The sequence below is a fragment of the Trachemys scripta genome, chromosome 1 (genome assembly GCF_013100865.1).
Source record: "Trachemys scripta elegans isolate TJP31775 chromosome 1, CAS_Tse_1.0, whole genome shotgun sequence".
In the NCBI taxonomy this organism is placed as follows: domain Eukaryota; kingdom Metazoa; phylum Chordata; order Testudines; family Emydidae; genus Trachemys; species Trachemys scripta.
The window spans coordinates 123,144,602-123,159,619 of record NC_048298.1 but is presented as its reverse complement, the minus strand read 5'-3'; the positions used below and the strand labels follow the sequence as shown (position 1 = coordinate 123,159,619).

Here is a 15,018-nt window from a genome sequence, read left to right as displayed (position 1 = left end):
GGCACCTCAACACAGCATCCTGGAACCCCCATATTCACCACTGTCATATGATTCTGATATGTTTTGTACAATGCATGCCTTGTGTGGTATCACGGAAAAAGTCTTAATCTGCTGAACCTTAACAACCTCTTGGATTGTGTGTACTACCATTGTATGTGAAGTTATGAAGTATTGCTACAGGTGTTCCTGAAATATGTTGTGAGGTTGGGAAATGCCCACAGCCAGCCTCTCAGCTGCAACAAAGGAGGACCCAGACAGCGTTAATGACCCATCAAGAAGAACCAACTATCCCTTCTCAGAGAAGGGCATGTACACAATGGGGGCAGACTAACCCATGTCACAGCAAGGATCTTTCTTGCAGCTGAAAGAAAGTATAAAAGAGTGGCAGTGACATCATCACTTGGCCTCTCTTCCCTGCCATCTGAACATCTGGAAGAACATCTGGAAGACAGAGACTTTGAACTGGAGAAGATTGGTCCCAGGCTGGAAAAGGAATCCAGCCTTTGTACTGAGAAATGGTAAGCTGCTTGTACCATCTATTAAGGTGAGAGACTGTTTGATTCAAATCTTGCTTAATCTGTTTAAGTTAGAATTTAGACTGAGAATTTATTTTTATTTATTAGGTAACACTGATTTCCATACCTGCTACTTATAGTCACTTAAAATCTTTCTGGTGTTAATAAATCTGTTTAGTATTTTATCTAAAACAGTGTGTCTTTGGTTGAAGTGCTCAGGGAATCTCAGCTCAAATTACAAAGGCTAGCATGTATCAGAGGGGTAGCCGTGTTAGTCTGAATCTGTAAAAAGCAACAGAGGGTCCTGTGGCACCTTTGAGACTAACAGAAGTATTGGGAGCATAAGCTTTCGTGGGTAAGAACCTCACTTCTTCAGATGCAAGAGGCTAGCATATGTCCATTCCACATTGAGGGAGGGGCGAACTAAGTACTGAGCTTATACTTGTCAGCTTCTGAGGAGTGCAAGATGGCACAGCACTGGCATGCAAGACTGGGGAGCTGGGGGTGGGGAATTGGCTGAAGCCTCTCAATTGATAGTTCATGAATGGCTGGGAGATCATTCATGTAACTGAACTGGGCTGTCCCTGCCTGTGGATGGCTGTGTAAGTGCAGTGCCTGTCAGAAGCTTGTAGCTTGACATTAGCATCACAGTGTGAGAGACAGCTCAGACTGATGGCTTTGGATAGTTCAGCAGTCCCACAGTCCAGGTTGTGCCCCAGGGACCCCGTCACAATGCCTTAAAAAAAGTCTTACATTTATTGGTCCCTAAGACACTACAAATGAGTTCTCATCTTACGCAGACATCGGCTTAACAAATCCAAAAGAATCTCATATTTTACAAGATTTTCTTTCCAATAATCAAAATAGCATGAAGGGAGGGTAGAAACAAGCTACCATTTCAGAAAGGATTCCCATGCCATTTGTATTTGCGAATTGCTGGGCTAAGCAAAATGGTTTGGGTGAACCTTGGATTTAAGTTTTGCCTAGTTTTTCACGTTTACTGAAATGATCACACACACAAAAAAAGTCACTATATAAGAACAGTCAGTTAACTCACCTCTGCAGCGGTCATGAAGGTAAGGATCCTCTTGGTCTACTTCCTCGTCAGAAATTTTAACTAATAAGAAGGTTAAATAGACATTAGAAGGGAAAGCAGTTTTCCGCTCACAATAAAATGCTATATACCTGGGAAAAGATTAGGAGCAAGTATTTGTGGATACTTATACCACAGGATAATACCAAAGAATTATTTATTCATTTTATAAACACAAAATAGCTTTTATCTGACAGTTGATTCAAACACACGTGCACACAGAGTACACTTGCCAAATGAATGATAGATCATAAGATAAATGACGATTACACATGAACCAAGATTTTCAAATATGAGTTCCTAACATTAGGCTTCTACGTAAAAGTTTAACCTGATTTTCATTAAACGTGCTGAGCACCCTCAACTTCCATTGACTTCGGTTGCAGCTGCGGGGGCTTAGCAGTTATGACGGAAGTTAGGCTAATCTTATTTATTCATTTAGATTTTATTCTGAAAAGCAACTTCACATCAAAAGGTGCCCAGCCAACTCTCGGCATACATTTTAAAACAGCACAAGAAGAGTTGCAACATAAATCATCCAAAAGTACAAGCATGTCTCCTACCCTGCATCCTACTATGACTTGAAGTTGTGCACTGCTGTCTCAGCTTAATTTTAGTGCTGGTATAATATACCTTGGTCTTTTTTAGGAACATCGCTAATTGACCCTTCAGTGCCTTCTTGACCCTTGACACAGCAAGCTCTGAACACCTGCCCACACTGGTATCCTATCAGTTGGCTCTGCTCACAGCTCTGTCCTTGAACTTGGGCTGTCTTTCCCAGCAAGCAACAGTAACAGCATTTCTGTCAAAACAAAACAAAAACAGATAGTAAGTGAAATCCTAGCCCTAAAGAAATCAATGAGTTTTGCCACTGAATTCAATGGGGCCAGAATTTCACGCAGTGTGTTTATAGAAAATGGTCAGCCAAAGCTTTCAGACCCCGATGTTCAAAAGCCCTGCTGTGCTTAATTAGTTAGCGCTCAGAACATTTGTAGGGGTCTGGATCAGGCTCTCAAAGAGAAGATGTAAGCCAAACCCAGGCCTTGGATTCAATCCCCACTGTCCTTGATGGTGCGGGATGGGAAGACAAGAATGGTCCATGTACAACTGTTGTGGTGGGTTCCCCTCCCTCAAATGAGCAGATCCAGATCTCCAGTTCTGAACACCACCAAACTGTGGGACTCCTCAAAACCCTGAATGACTTGAGCTCCACTTCTAATTTAAAACAGATTTTATTTGTCACCGTGAGGATGAGGGGCATTGCTCAGTTTATAAATAAACTGCACACTAGCCTGCCCTCCCAACATCCCCCAAATTCTCACTTAAAAAAATAAAGCACCTGGGCTTAAAATTAACAGACCATAAAGACATGAAAGAAGACACAATTCTGTATAGACCACCATGATTTAAAAAGGTTCCCAAAAGAAAAAAAAAATCCCTCATATTGAAGGCTAACATTTTTAACTTTAGTATTAATTACTTGTATTATGGTATCACCCAGATGCCTCAACTGAGATTGGGGCCCCATTCGGCTATGCACTAGACAAGCACATGCTTCCTGTCCCAAAGAGTTTACAGTCTAAACAAACAAGAGACAAAGAGTGAGGGGGAAACAGAGGCACAGAGAGGTAAAGCGATGCAGCGGGTCAGTGGTAGACCCAAAAACAAAGTCTCCTAAGTCTCATCCAGTGTCCTAAATGCTGGTCCACACATCTCTATAGCAATTATTTAGGAATGTCACTTCTTAAGAACCCAGTTCTGAAATGGGATCTGTTAGTGCCCAGTCCTTCTAGGCATGAGGGTCTGCACTGGAAGAACAGGGGCTTCAGAATCCACTGCAGGACAGAACAAAGGTTGATTCTGAACAAACGGCTGTGTTGATTTTGTTTTAGCCTGAGTTGAAAAACATTGCCAAATTGCTCCCTTTTCTCCCCTGCTGCTAGAAAGCTAGGGTGAAATTTGGTTCACTGCAACCAGCGTCTGCCAACTACTGCTGTGAAGTAAAAGGCAGATTAAAAATTTTTTTAGAAATGACTTTTATAATTGTTTTTAGCTCAAAAGGAAACAGCCTGCAGCATTTAAAAAAATTAAAAACACAGCTGGAACATAAAATAACTACTCATTATGGACGTTAATGACCTAAATCCCTTGTGTAGTTTCAAGAAGCCATTTCCAAAAAAAAAAACTGAGAACAGTACATTTCTCCCAACACCTGTGAGATACATGCCTGCCCGCCTTCTCTACTTATCCATATAAATAATTGTACATATGTTTTCTCTTCTGTTCTGTAATGAAGAATTACTTTAAAGCCTGGAGCAGCACAAGGATAAAATAAAGAGATCAACTTTTCCTTTTCTCCCTCACACTCTTTACCTTTAGAAGAGCAAGCTACTCATAAGCAGCCTAACGTGTGCTTCATCTTTTTGTGGCAAATGCCCTGGCCTCATTCTCAACACATCCCACATATTTTCATCTTTTTTTCTGGATAACTTTAGACATAAGGAGTTGTTAAAATTTCGGATGAGTCTCGGCATTTGTTATAGATTCACTCCATTTAACACCTTGTATCAGAGATGCCAACTTCATGGATGCTTCAGTCCCAGAGCACGCATGGAAAAAAAAAAAAAAAAAGTAGTGGATGCTCAGCACCCACCGGCAGGCCCCTTCCCCCCACCACCTCCTGCCCGTGGAAGATCAGCTGTTCAGTGGCGGGCAGGAGGCATTGGGCAGGAGAGGAGGCAAGGAGTGGGGGCAGGAAGAGGCGGAGCAAGGGTGGGGCTGGTTGATGCGTCAGGGGGACATGGTGGCATGTTCCCCAGATGCCGGGGATTGGAAGGGGTGGGAGGTCCAGGAACGGAAGGGGCGGGACCACCCCCTTCCAGCCACTGGTCAGCTGCTCTGCAGCATGGTGGGCTGGCAGCAGGGGGCAGGTTGGCGGGGGCGGCCACATGTGACCTCCCCTTTAGATTGTGCCCCCCCCCCCAGTATGGGGAGGCTCCAGTCATCTATGGTGGGGTGTCCTCTGGGAGAGGACAGAACAGGGTAGGAAGTGGTGGGGTGGGGCTAGGGCATTGGGGGAAGGGGTGGAGTGGGAGTGGGACCAGGTACAAAGAAGGGGTGGAGAACCCCCCAGGAAATCAGCAAGTCAGCACCTGTGCTTTGTATTTTCCTGAAGTATTTACTTTCGAAGGCATTTAGACCTCTGTCTATATATTTGGTGGATTTCCAGCCTTCACATCCATAAGGTGCAAATTATATTTAAGTTGAAGATTCCTAGTTTAGTCTTTAAATTGTAGATTTTTTATGACCAAATTTCTTGTTTAAGTTGGTGATTGCAGCTGCTACCATGCCAATTCACGACATTATTTCCTTATGGATATTCTCATTGACTTTCATGTCACTGCCAAGTTATCTGAATTGGCTCACCGCTTGCATTCAGAAGTAATTTTTGTGTTGGGAGTTGCTGGGGTTCTCATTAGATTTGTTTCATAATTGATTAATCCCACCTTTCTTGCAATACTGGACAATCTTTCAGTTTTTGTTTGCATGTTGGTTGAGCTGTCCCTTAGGGTACATCTACACTACAGCGGGGAGTCGATTTAAGATACGCAAATTCAGCTACGTGAATAGCGTAGCTGAATTCGACATATTGCAGCCGACTTACCCCGTTGTGAGGACGGCGGCAAAATCGACTTCTGCCGCTTTTTGTCGGCGGCGCTTACTACCACCTCCGCTGGTGGAGTTAGAGCGCCGATTTGGGGATCGATTGTCGCGTCCCGATAAATCGATCCCCGAGAGGTCGATTTCTACCCGCCGATTCAGGCGGGTAGTATAGACCAGACCTTAGAAGAGCAATATTATCAGCACAATCTAAATCTTCTAGTATACTGTTGCTGAACTACGTGATGCCTGTGTTATATCCATCTACGCTTTTTCTCACAATGATGTCAATGGCAATCCAAACAGGAGAGGGAAAAGAATGCATCCTTGTTTGACGCCAGTGTTTATGTTAAACCATTTGCTCACGTCTGTGTTAACTGTGCATTCTGCATTTGATGTTATGTTTTTTGTTGGCATTCCTTAACACTTCAAGATTTCCACTATGAAGCATGATGGAGGCTGTCAAGTGCTTTCTTAAAATCTATTAAGTGTTTTTGCCCCATTTGATGCACTCTTCAAAGAGTATCCTTAGGATGAAAATCTGGTTGACTCCTGATCTTCCAAATCAAAATCCAGATTGCCTTCCATTAGTTTTGGCTGATCTGCTTCCTTTATTCTGCTTAAGATGATACTGAAGAAGACTATCACTGAAAGAAGTGTTACACCTCACCAGTTATTGCAATTGCTTCGAATCAATCATAGAAATAATAGAAATCTAAGAAATCCTGCACGATGAAGCAGGATTAGGTACAGCTTGACCATCTAGGTCACCTTTCTTTGGAATTTTGACTTTAATGCCATTTTCCCACTGTTCCGGAGGCTATTCCTGGTCCCATGCTTTGGTGATTTTATTGATAGTCTCATCACAAGCTTTCAACATTTCCCCCGTGACTCTTGTCTTCACTTGCAAGGTTTCCCATGTTTCAACTTTTTAATGCATCTTTCACTTTGGTTTTAATGTTAGATGTTACAACGTCTATTTCTTGGTGTTTAAGGTCTTTGTCAAAGTCAAAAGTTTCTTATGGCATTGTTCTGTTTAGCACTCCTTAAAAATATTCTGCCTATCGCTCTCTTTCTGTTACGAGGGTTTTTCCTTGTTTACCTTAACAGGCGCCCAACTGGTTTAAACTTGCTAGTTAGAACCTTGCTGAATTGACAGAAGTGTTTTACTATTATTTCTTTTATCAACCACTTCAACTTCTTTGGTGATATTATCCATGTATTTCCTCTTGCTCCTTCTTGTGTTGCATTTTACAGCATTATTTTTTGTTTTATACAGAGCTTTTGCTGCTTCTTTTTCAGGAAGAGTTGATGATAGCTTTGGCTTGTTTCCTTTCCTTAGAAGAGCAATTTACACATAAGTATTCTACTTCATGCTTCATCTTTTATGTATATAATTTGACCATATTCAGTAGAATCCCTATTTTACTAACTAATTTTGGATTGAGGAGTTCATAAATTGAACATCTCAATAGTCTATTACTAGATGCTGTTCATAAGTTAAAGTATGGTGCACTGCCTCACTTTCTTCTTGTCCTTCATATCATTGCAAAGCCATTTCAAATGCACTCAAGGCATCCGAATGTCAAGTTATGACAATTTGTTCTTCATCAATATCATTTTTGTAGTGTGATTCCCTTCCACCCTCCATATCATGAAAAAAAAATGGTTTATATAACTGCTGGACATTCCTAAAATTAGTATTCATAAAAACTGAGGTTCTCATGTATTTTGTTTGACTGTACTATGGAGAATTGAAAAACGTCATTAAAAAAAGAAAGGAAGACATTTCCAGCAGCAGCTATAACAGGATCTCTATCTGAGACTAGAAGATAGCTTGCCATTCCAGCTTTAAGTTACTTCAGGATCACTGTTCATTCTAGGAGAAAAATGCTTTAAGATTTAAATGTTGAGACCTTAATTTCAGATATGAACATATTTCTAAACAAAGGTGGTTGGGTGGGGTCAAGGAATAACTTCATTATTATTCAGAATGACTCTTTAGCCATATTGCCACTATCATCACGACACCAGTGCACTAACAGAATTATCCAACGTAAAGAACAGAAGTATTGAAGATTAACAATAAATGCAGTACTTCTAGGTCAAATATCATGGTGTCAATTTTTGCTTATTTTGTTTGGTTGGTTTACAATTTTTTTAAATTAACTTAGTGCTGATGGAAGATGCTGGTTTGAGGCTGAGATCTTCCACTCAATTAAAGAAGAAGTACAAGTGAAAATAAAAGATGATCTTGTGGTTACAGCACAAGACTTGGAGCCTGGAGACCTGGTTCTGCTCCTGGCTCTGCCACATACCTCACTTGTGACTTTGGGCTAGTCATTTATCCTCTCCATGTCTCAGTCCGTCCATCTATCCATAAAATGGAGATAACTTACAGAGGCTAATGAGGCTAATTTAATTAGTGTTCATGATCACTCTGGGGTCCTCAAATTCATGGCACTAAATAAGTATCATCATCATCATCAGATGATAAGTGCCAGTGCACTTTCCCATACTATTTTGTCCAAGTGCTTCCATCCTATTTTGAAGTAAGCTTGAACATCTATTAGTTTGAAAGTGTAGTTCAGACTCCCTGTCAGTTCAGTTCTTGACCTCTTTGAAGACACTGCCTACAAGGGTGACAGCTGTGCCAGAGATTTGTTGTAAGGTGGACCACTCCTAGGAACTGGGTTGAGACTACCTCTTCATTTAATGTAGAGTGCCAAATAACTATCCAATTGTAATACTCCCCATCATTGCCTCTAGGTCATTGTTAAGCATGTGATCCAACCTGGATCATATGTGCACCTATGACCTACAGGTTAAAGGATCTATTATTTCACCTCTAGTCTCATGAACAATCAAGTTATCACTCACCTTAAGTTTTCATGGAAAGGAGTAAATATAGAAAGACAAACATGCATACCATATACTTGCTTCAAAATTAGAGACGTATGCAGTAATAGCCTGGTAGTCAGAGGTAATGAGCATCCGAAGCCTCCCACTGACTTCAGTGGGAAGTCACATATGCTCGGCACCTTTGAAAATCAGACCATACATATACATATATTTTCTATTCAGCCCATAGTTACAAGTTTGTAGTTTTAAAATATTTCTTAGTATGACTAGGAATCACCTGATAGTGCTTAGCCAGTAAAACCCCTGAATTAACTAAACATTATAATAGCTCCTTGTTATTTATATCATTAGTTAAATATAAAGAGTTGAACAGCAAATGCTGCATTAACAATGCTTTTGTAGGTTCCTCCACAAGAGGTCTCATCTGCTGGAGTACACACTTCTGTCAGCAGCCGAAAAATAGATTGGACAAAATAAGAATCCAGTGGAAATTTTCACAACTTCTGAAGATGTGAACAATGAAACAAATTATGTCCAGCAGTTCAGAATAAAAAACTTTATATTTAATAATATAGACAAAAGCTTCTTTAGAAAATGGGAGAATAAGGGCTAAATACTGTTCGTTGGGAAGAGAGAAAGTGCTATGATTTGGGCAGATTTCTGAGCATTTTAAGGACTATCAAAATTTTTACCAGATTCTGCCCTTTAATTTGTGGATCTAGCTTTCAGAGACACTTGCTGATCTGTACTTCTGAGTCTCCTATGCCAGGCCAATGCTCAACCAACACGTTTGGAGTTAGATTTGTCTTTGGAGACCGATTTTTCTGCTTGGCTTTAAATAGACTTTTGTTTTTGTATCCATCATTTTCTGAGTAACAAGGTGCTTAACTGTGCTCAAAATTATCAACAACTGCAATCCGTGGATGCAAAAACACAGACCAGTGTTTTCAAAATATGCTTCTTCATCTTCTTTCTAGTTGCATGTTCTGGACTCCAATTAGAGAATAGTAACCCCGGTGATTCTCTTACTGGAAAGATCACCAATTTAGCCCACTAATTGGATTCCTAATTAAGCCTGACTATTTTCTTGGAGAAAAAAATAAAAAAGACATTCAGTCCAAAAGGTTTCACATGTTAAAGTCAAGTTTAAACAGGAGCACTGAGATAGAAGCCCAGTATGATGCATAATACTTCTCTACTCTGATACAACACGACCTGATATAACACGAATTTGGATATAACGCGGTAAAGCAGCACTCCGGGGGGGGCGGGGCTGTGCGCTCCAGTGGATCAAAGCAAGTTCAATATAACACGGTAAGATTTTTTGGTTCCCGAGGACAGCGTTATATCGGGGTAGAGGTGTACTAACGTTCCTTTGTCATAATACCGTAGTGCACATCAGGCATACTGTCTGGCTCAACATTCTCTGACTCAAAATATTTTCCATATAAGAACGTTAAGAACAGTTTAGCTACACAAGATTGTGAACCTCTCACATGCAGCCGTAATGTATTACACATTGATCTCAATGGGACAGTTTTCAGAGTGAGGTACTACTAAACACACGTGAGGGTGGCAGAATCTGGCCTGTAATAATTAGTATCATTCCCTCATAAACTTACACATGTGAAACATTGATCTGGTGGTGAGGAACTGTTACTTTAATTGTGTCTTTTTTAACTTGCTTGCAGTGTTGTAAGATATTAGAAAGAAAAGGTGGATGAGATAATATAGAAGTAATATATTTATTCGTCCAACTTGTGTAGGTGAAAGAGAGATAAGCTTTTCTTCAGGCCGACCTTTTACACCGTCATTTACATGATCATGATCAACTTGATCATTTACATGGCTATAAAACCTTGCTGTTATTACAGCTGTGTCTCTTGTAGCAACCACTGAAAAACACTTTTCATTACAACCCTGTTTTCATGTGTTCATAATTCTTCAAAACATTTATTCCAGGGCTGAAATTTGTCATGCTTAACCTCTCTCTGAATTTTTTGAACACTTTGAGTAAAACTCCTTCAGCCATTACTGAGTTGTGAATGAAGAAGGGGAGGGGGGAAGGTATCTTTCACTGTAAAAAACCCTGATTTTTTTTTTAAAAGCAGAACTGTGTCAAAAATGGCTGAAGTGTGAAAGGTGACTTAGATGTACGCTGCTCGTTTGGTCAAAAATTATTTTGATTTCACAAAACAACATTTGAAGGTTGCACAGTGAGCAAGTTCAGAGTCATTTTGTTAGGCTAGGAGCATTTTAAAAGTGGATATAATGCACATGCAGCTCAGATTTTAAACTTTTTTTAAATTGGTTACAATATGGCTAAGACCTCTGATTGGTTTTAAGCTGCTTCCTCCACTTTAAGGGAGGTAAAATAACTGCCTCTCCACAAAAGTGAATGAATGAATAAATAAATAAAATAAATTAATCACATGCTCAAGAAACACAATTGGCTAGGAGAATAAAAAGGGGGTAGGAGGGCTCAGCAGAGGATAGTAGGCACTTATGCTGCTGTCATCAGGGGTGAGGGTGGAGGGCGTTGCTGCACCCCCACGTCATACATGCGCTCACGCCCAGTCCAGGAGGTTTATTCTTTTATAACAAGATTTAAAGAGACAAACAAACAGAACACAGTCTTAAATCAATACCTGGCCCCAGGTTTAAGGGCCACCCCCACCACCCAGGGTCTCTGGCAATCCAGCTCCTTGCAACTTCCTAGCCTCTGCCAGCTCTGCTCCCACCTTGGAGCATCAGCCACAGGCTTCCCTGAGTCCCTGGCCCCCCTTGCTCCAGGGACTCACCAAAGGAGTTAGGTCCACTTCATGTGGCCTTTGCTGCCCAGGGCTCAGCCTGCCTCAGGCCCTAGCCTGCCTCAGGCCTTCCTCCTCCCTAGCTGCCTACTAGCAGCCTTTTATAGGCCCAGGAGTAACCCAGCCCTCTTAAATTAGCTGGATTGGGCTCACTGGCTTTTGGTCCAGGGGAGCTGGGTTCAGTCTATCCACAGGGATCAGATACCCTGTGACAGCTGCCTAATGAATTTTTAAACTATACTTAAATGTATGTACACATGCTTTGCTACCACAGACATGGAAGACAAAACAATCTGTAAATACGCCCTTACTTGCAGAAGCCATCAACAGCACCATAAACACTTCAGTGTAACAAAATACCAACAACCCATGAGGTGCTGTTAATGCCTGCAGTAAGGCTTGCATCCCCCTGGCCCCTGATTACACCTCCCTCAGCTCCTGGATCTCACTTCTTCCCACAGCCAAAGAAAAAACAACAGGGGGGCGGGCAGCTCAGAGAGGCAGCAGAGGCCACGGGGTTGAGGGCATGAGAAAAAGTGGTGACTGGACCCAGAGCAAATCCATGCTGTGAAGCAAGCCAGAGCAGGTGGATAGGGTCACCTCCCACTGCTGAAAACCCTCTGTAGAAAACAATTATTAATAATTTTTAGGAGAGGGTTCATTTTGAAGAAAGAAGCGAACTAGATTGTAAACAGGGTAGTGGCAACTGGTCAACCCAAGGTGTCCAAGATGAGCATTTTCATCCTGGGTACAGAATGATGACGACACTTACTTGTCTTCAAAATCCTGGAGATGCTTCAGTTTAAGAGTAAATCAAACTCATGTTAGCCATCATAAATAACAACCGTGAATAGCAGTTCTGAACTCTCACCTTAGTGAATTTGGCTTCATAAGTGGAAATATCATCATGTGACTCACATTCTTCATGGTCATTGGCAATGTTAATGCCAATGGTACAGTAGTGTTCCTCCAGTTTATTACTGCAGCACTGCTCCTGGACTATGCTGTCAATTGAAATGAAGTGAGATCAAAAGGGAAAAAAAAAAAAAGCCTGCTTAGAACAAAAGTATATACATCAGTAACTGCTGCTAATGATGCACCAACCAGTATTTGTACTGAGTTTCAGTGGGGAAATGTTTACTTGGAACAAACATCTTAGTTTTTTAAAAAAGCAGCTAAAAGGACTCTTTAGGTACAATCAGAACAAATATCTATGAGATACTGACTAAGCATGTCCATCAGTGGACTATCACATCATGGTGGCCTGCAAAGCTTTTCAAGTTTGTTCACTTTTTCAGCTCTCAGACTCATGGTCCATAAATGCTTTATTTACATGTGTCACAACCCTGTTTATATAATTTCGTAAATCAAAATAGTTCCTTCAACTCCTTCCCGTGGATAAAACTGAAGAAGGACAAACTTCTCCCTCTCCTGACATCACTGATATTTGCATGCCAAGCACATCCCAAACAGCTTCCTCCCCTTTACACATTGCTACATCATCTTGGAGAATGCTGTGACCTTGTTTAAGTTAAAGCAGTTACATTGCTGCATCCCAGTATAGGGTGGGGAAGAGGGGAAATTTCACAGACTAGGAACAGATCAGTTGACATCAATTAATGAATATATTCACGAGTTGATGGTGATGTTACTATCTCACAGAAGACAAAGTTACATAAGATGCTGAAGACAAAAGAGAGCATCCAACGTTCAAATTTAGATTGTAAAACTTCTTTATTTATATGTAATAGGGGAAGTTAAAAACTTATTCTCTTACATACATGCCAACAACGGAAAAAAATTAATGGGTGGCAGCCAGCTCCCCCCACCCCCGCAAGAACCTCCCGTCCACTGGTGGCCCTGCTGATCAACTCCTCCCCCTCCCTCCCAGTACCTCCCTCCCACAGCAATCAGCTATTCTACTGTGTGCAGGAGGTGCTGAGGGGGTGAGGGAGGAGCGGGGACAGGGCACGCTCAGGGGAGGGGGCAGAACTGGGCAGGAATGGGGGATGGAGGTGAAGTGGGGGCAGGAAGAGGCGGGGCAGAGCTTGGGGTGGAGCAAGGGATTGGGCACCCACAGGGGCTGGAGGAAGCCGGTGCCTGTGTTCTCTTACATATAAGGGAGTGTAAGAAAAAAAAAAAAGTCAGAAAAGCACTGCAGGTCGCCTTTAAAGGTATTTATTTAGAAATATATTTTTTTCCATCCATCAACAAGTCACCTGAGTCCCTTACATCTATTAAAAATCTTAGACTATAACAGATTTACCCTCATTGTTAACGGTAAAAAGTACTCTCTATTTTTTTTAAATAACTTATTACTAGAATAGGTCAGTAAAATGTTTGCAAGCATAATCTGGAAGCATCTACAATTCTGAAAAGGAATTCAGCCACAGCATCCCCCAACGAAACTTTAAAAAAATAAAAAATAAAAACAAAACAAAAAACACCTGTGTCTATTCTGTTTGAAATTGTGATGATGGGGCTAGTTCATCTAACATATTTTCTGAAGGAGGGTGTTAGCTCCTTGGGCAAATAGCATATATGTGATCCTCTCAATTTAGTACAGCTCTGGGCATACTGACGATACTCAAAGCTGCTGGGCTAAATTCATAAAGAATAACTTTTATTTGTTTATTTTGCTATATAAAGGTCTCATCTTGCAATGCTTACTTAGGCAAAACAGCCATCAGATTTCAAAGTATTATTAGTATACAAATTGGCCAATGTAAATTAATCCGTATTAGTTATTCTCTTGTTTAAAATGTTTCTCTCATCCATTCATTAAGATGTAACAGTCAGCCAGCCAGTGACCAGAAACAATACCATGCCATTTAGGTGACTGTAAACTGATGGGCTCACTCACCAGTCCAGGAAAGCGTAAGTGCCATACCCAAATCAGTTTCAGGCCCTTGTCTCAGGGCCAAATTTATTGGCTACAGTGCCCAGATGCTTTTCCTCTTCCTTCTCTCAGTCCCCAGAAAGAGGGCAAGCTATTTTTTTAAATCCCCTGCTGAGCAGTGTGACCGTCCCTTAACTCTTTTCTGACCATTTCATCCTGCCACACTGACCAACCACAAAATAGGCCTGATTCAAAGCCCACTGAAGCCAATGGAGTCTTTTCATTGATTTCAATGGGCTTTTGATCAGGCCCAATAGGAACAGTGAACAGTGAACTTCAATCATTCAGAGTCTGAAAATTGTTTGTTCAAACTACTTGGTGAGTATTTATGAATGACAGTTGCAGAGAAGGATAATCAGGATCAGTTCAAAAACAAATCATTATAAAGGAAGGGCTAAATCCATAACGGGAGCGAGGGGGAGACTGGTAATTCCTTTTCATGGAGCATTTTACTTTGTTCCAACATGAGACAGACTCCCAAATTTCAAAATTATCTGGGAAAGGAGACTATCATTTTCTGCCAAACTCTACTGGGAGGCCCAGCTCTGGGGCAGTCTACTTGGCAGCCTGTCCAGCAGCCCGTGACCCTGAAAGCTCAGGGAGAAAGCTGGGTTGCGGGAAGCCAAGTACTTGGAAGTTAGGAGCCAGGGCCCCCAGAGCTTCCAAACTCCTGGCTGTCTATCAACCTGCCAGGTGGGTGAATTTCTGGTGGAATTTTGTCTAAATTGAATAATCTTCACAAAGTATTTCACAATGAACTGGCAAATTCTGACCAAAAAAAGTCAATTTTTTTCCCAACCAGTTCTATTCATAACAAGTAGTTCAACCAATTTTAAATGTAACTAGTAGTTAAAATTCAACAGAATGGAAATAGTTGAATAAAAATACTATTTGTTAATTATGAGGCAAATTCTCATCGCAAAGCCCAACCAAAGCAGCTGGGCTCAGAGCTGTACAGAAGGCAAGTACCTCCCCCAGGCTGTAAAATAGCTATATATCTCCTCTACACAGGCAATGTCAGAATGAGCCCTTATGCAATGGTGGATGAAGACAACTGGAAAGTCTCCAGGGTGCTAAGCCTCTGACTTCATCTTAGTCTGCCTATGTGTCATCCTCTCCCACTTTCTGTGCACTACCACTGAGAGAGAGAGAGATCACCTATAGGAGGTCTTCACACTA

At 41.3% G+C, this 15,018-nt stretch overlaps 1 protein-coding gene across 2 annotated transcripts in view; it reads right to left on the bottom strand.

Annotated features, from left to right (window-relative positions):
* Window positions 1-15,018, bottom strand: part of FBLN1 (fibulin 1) — a 101,154-nt gene that overhangs the window by 66,811 nt on the left and 19,325 nt on the right. For both annotated transcript variants that reach the window (XM_034784138.1, XM_034784130.1), the window contains exons 3-5: window positions 11,812-11,944; window positions 2,242-2,410; window positions 1,573-1,632 (exon numbers count right to left, since the gene is read on the bottom strand). In XM_034784138.1, coding sequence (XP_034640029.1) covers window positions 1,573-1,632; window positions 2,242-2,410; window positions 11,812-11,944 — 362 coding nt within the window. The remainder of the gene's footprint in view (window positions 1-1,572; window positions 1,633-2,241; window positions 2,411-11,811; window positions 11,945-15,018) is intronic.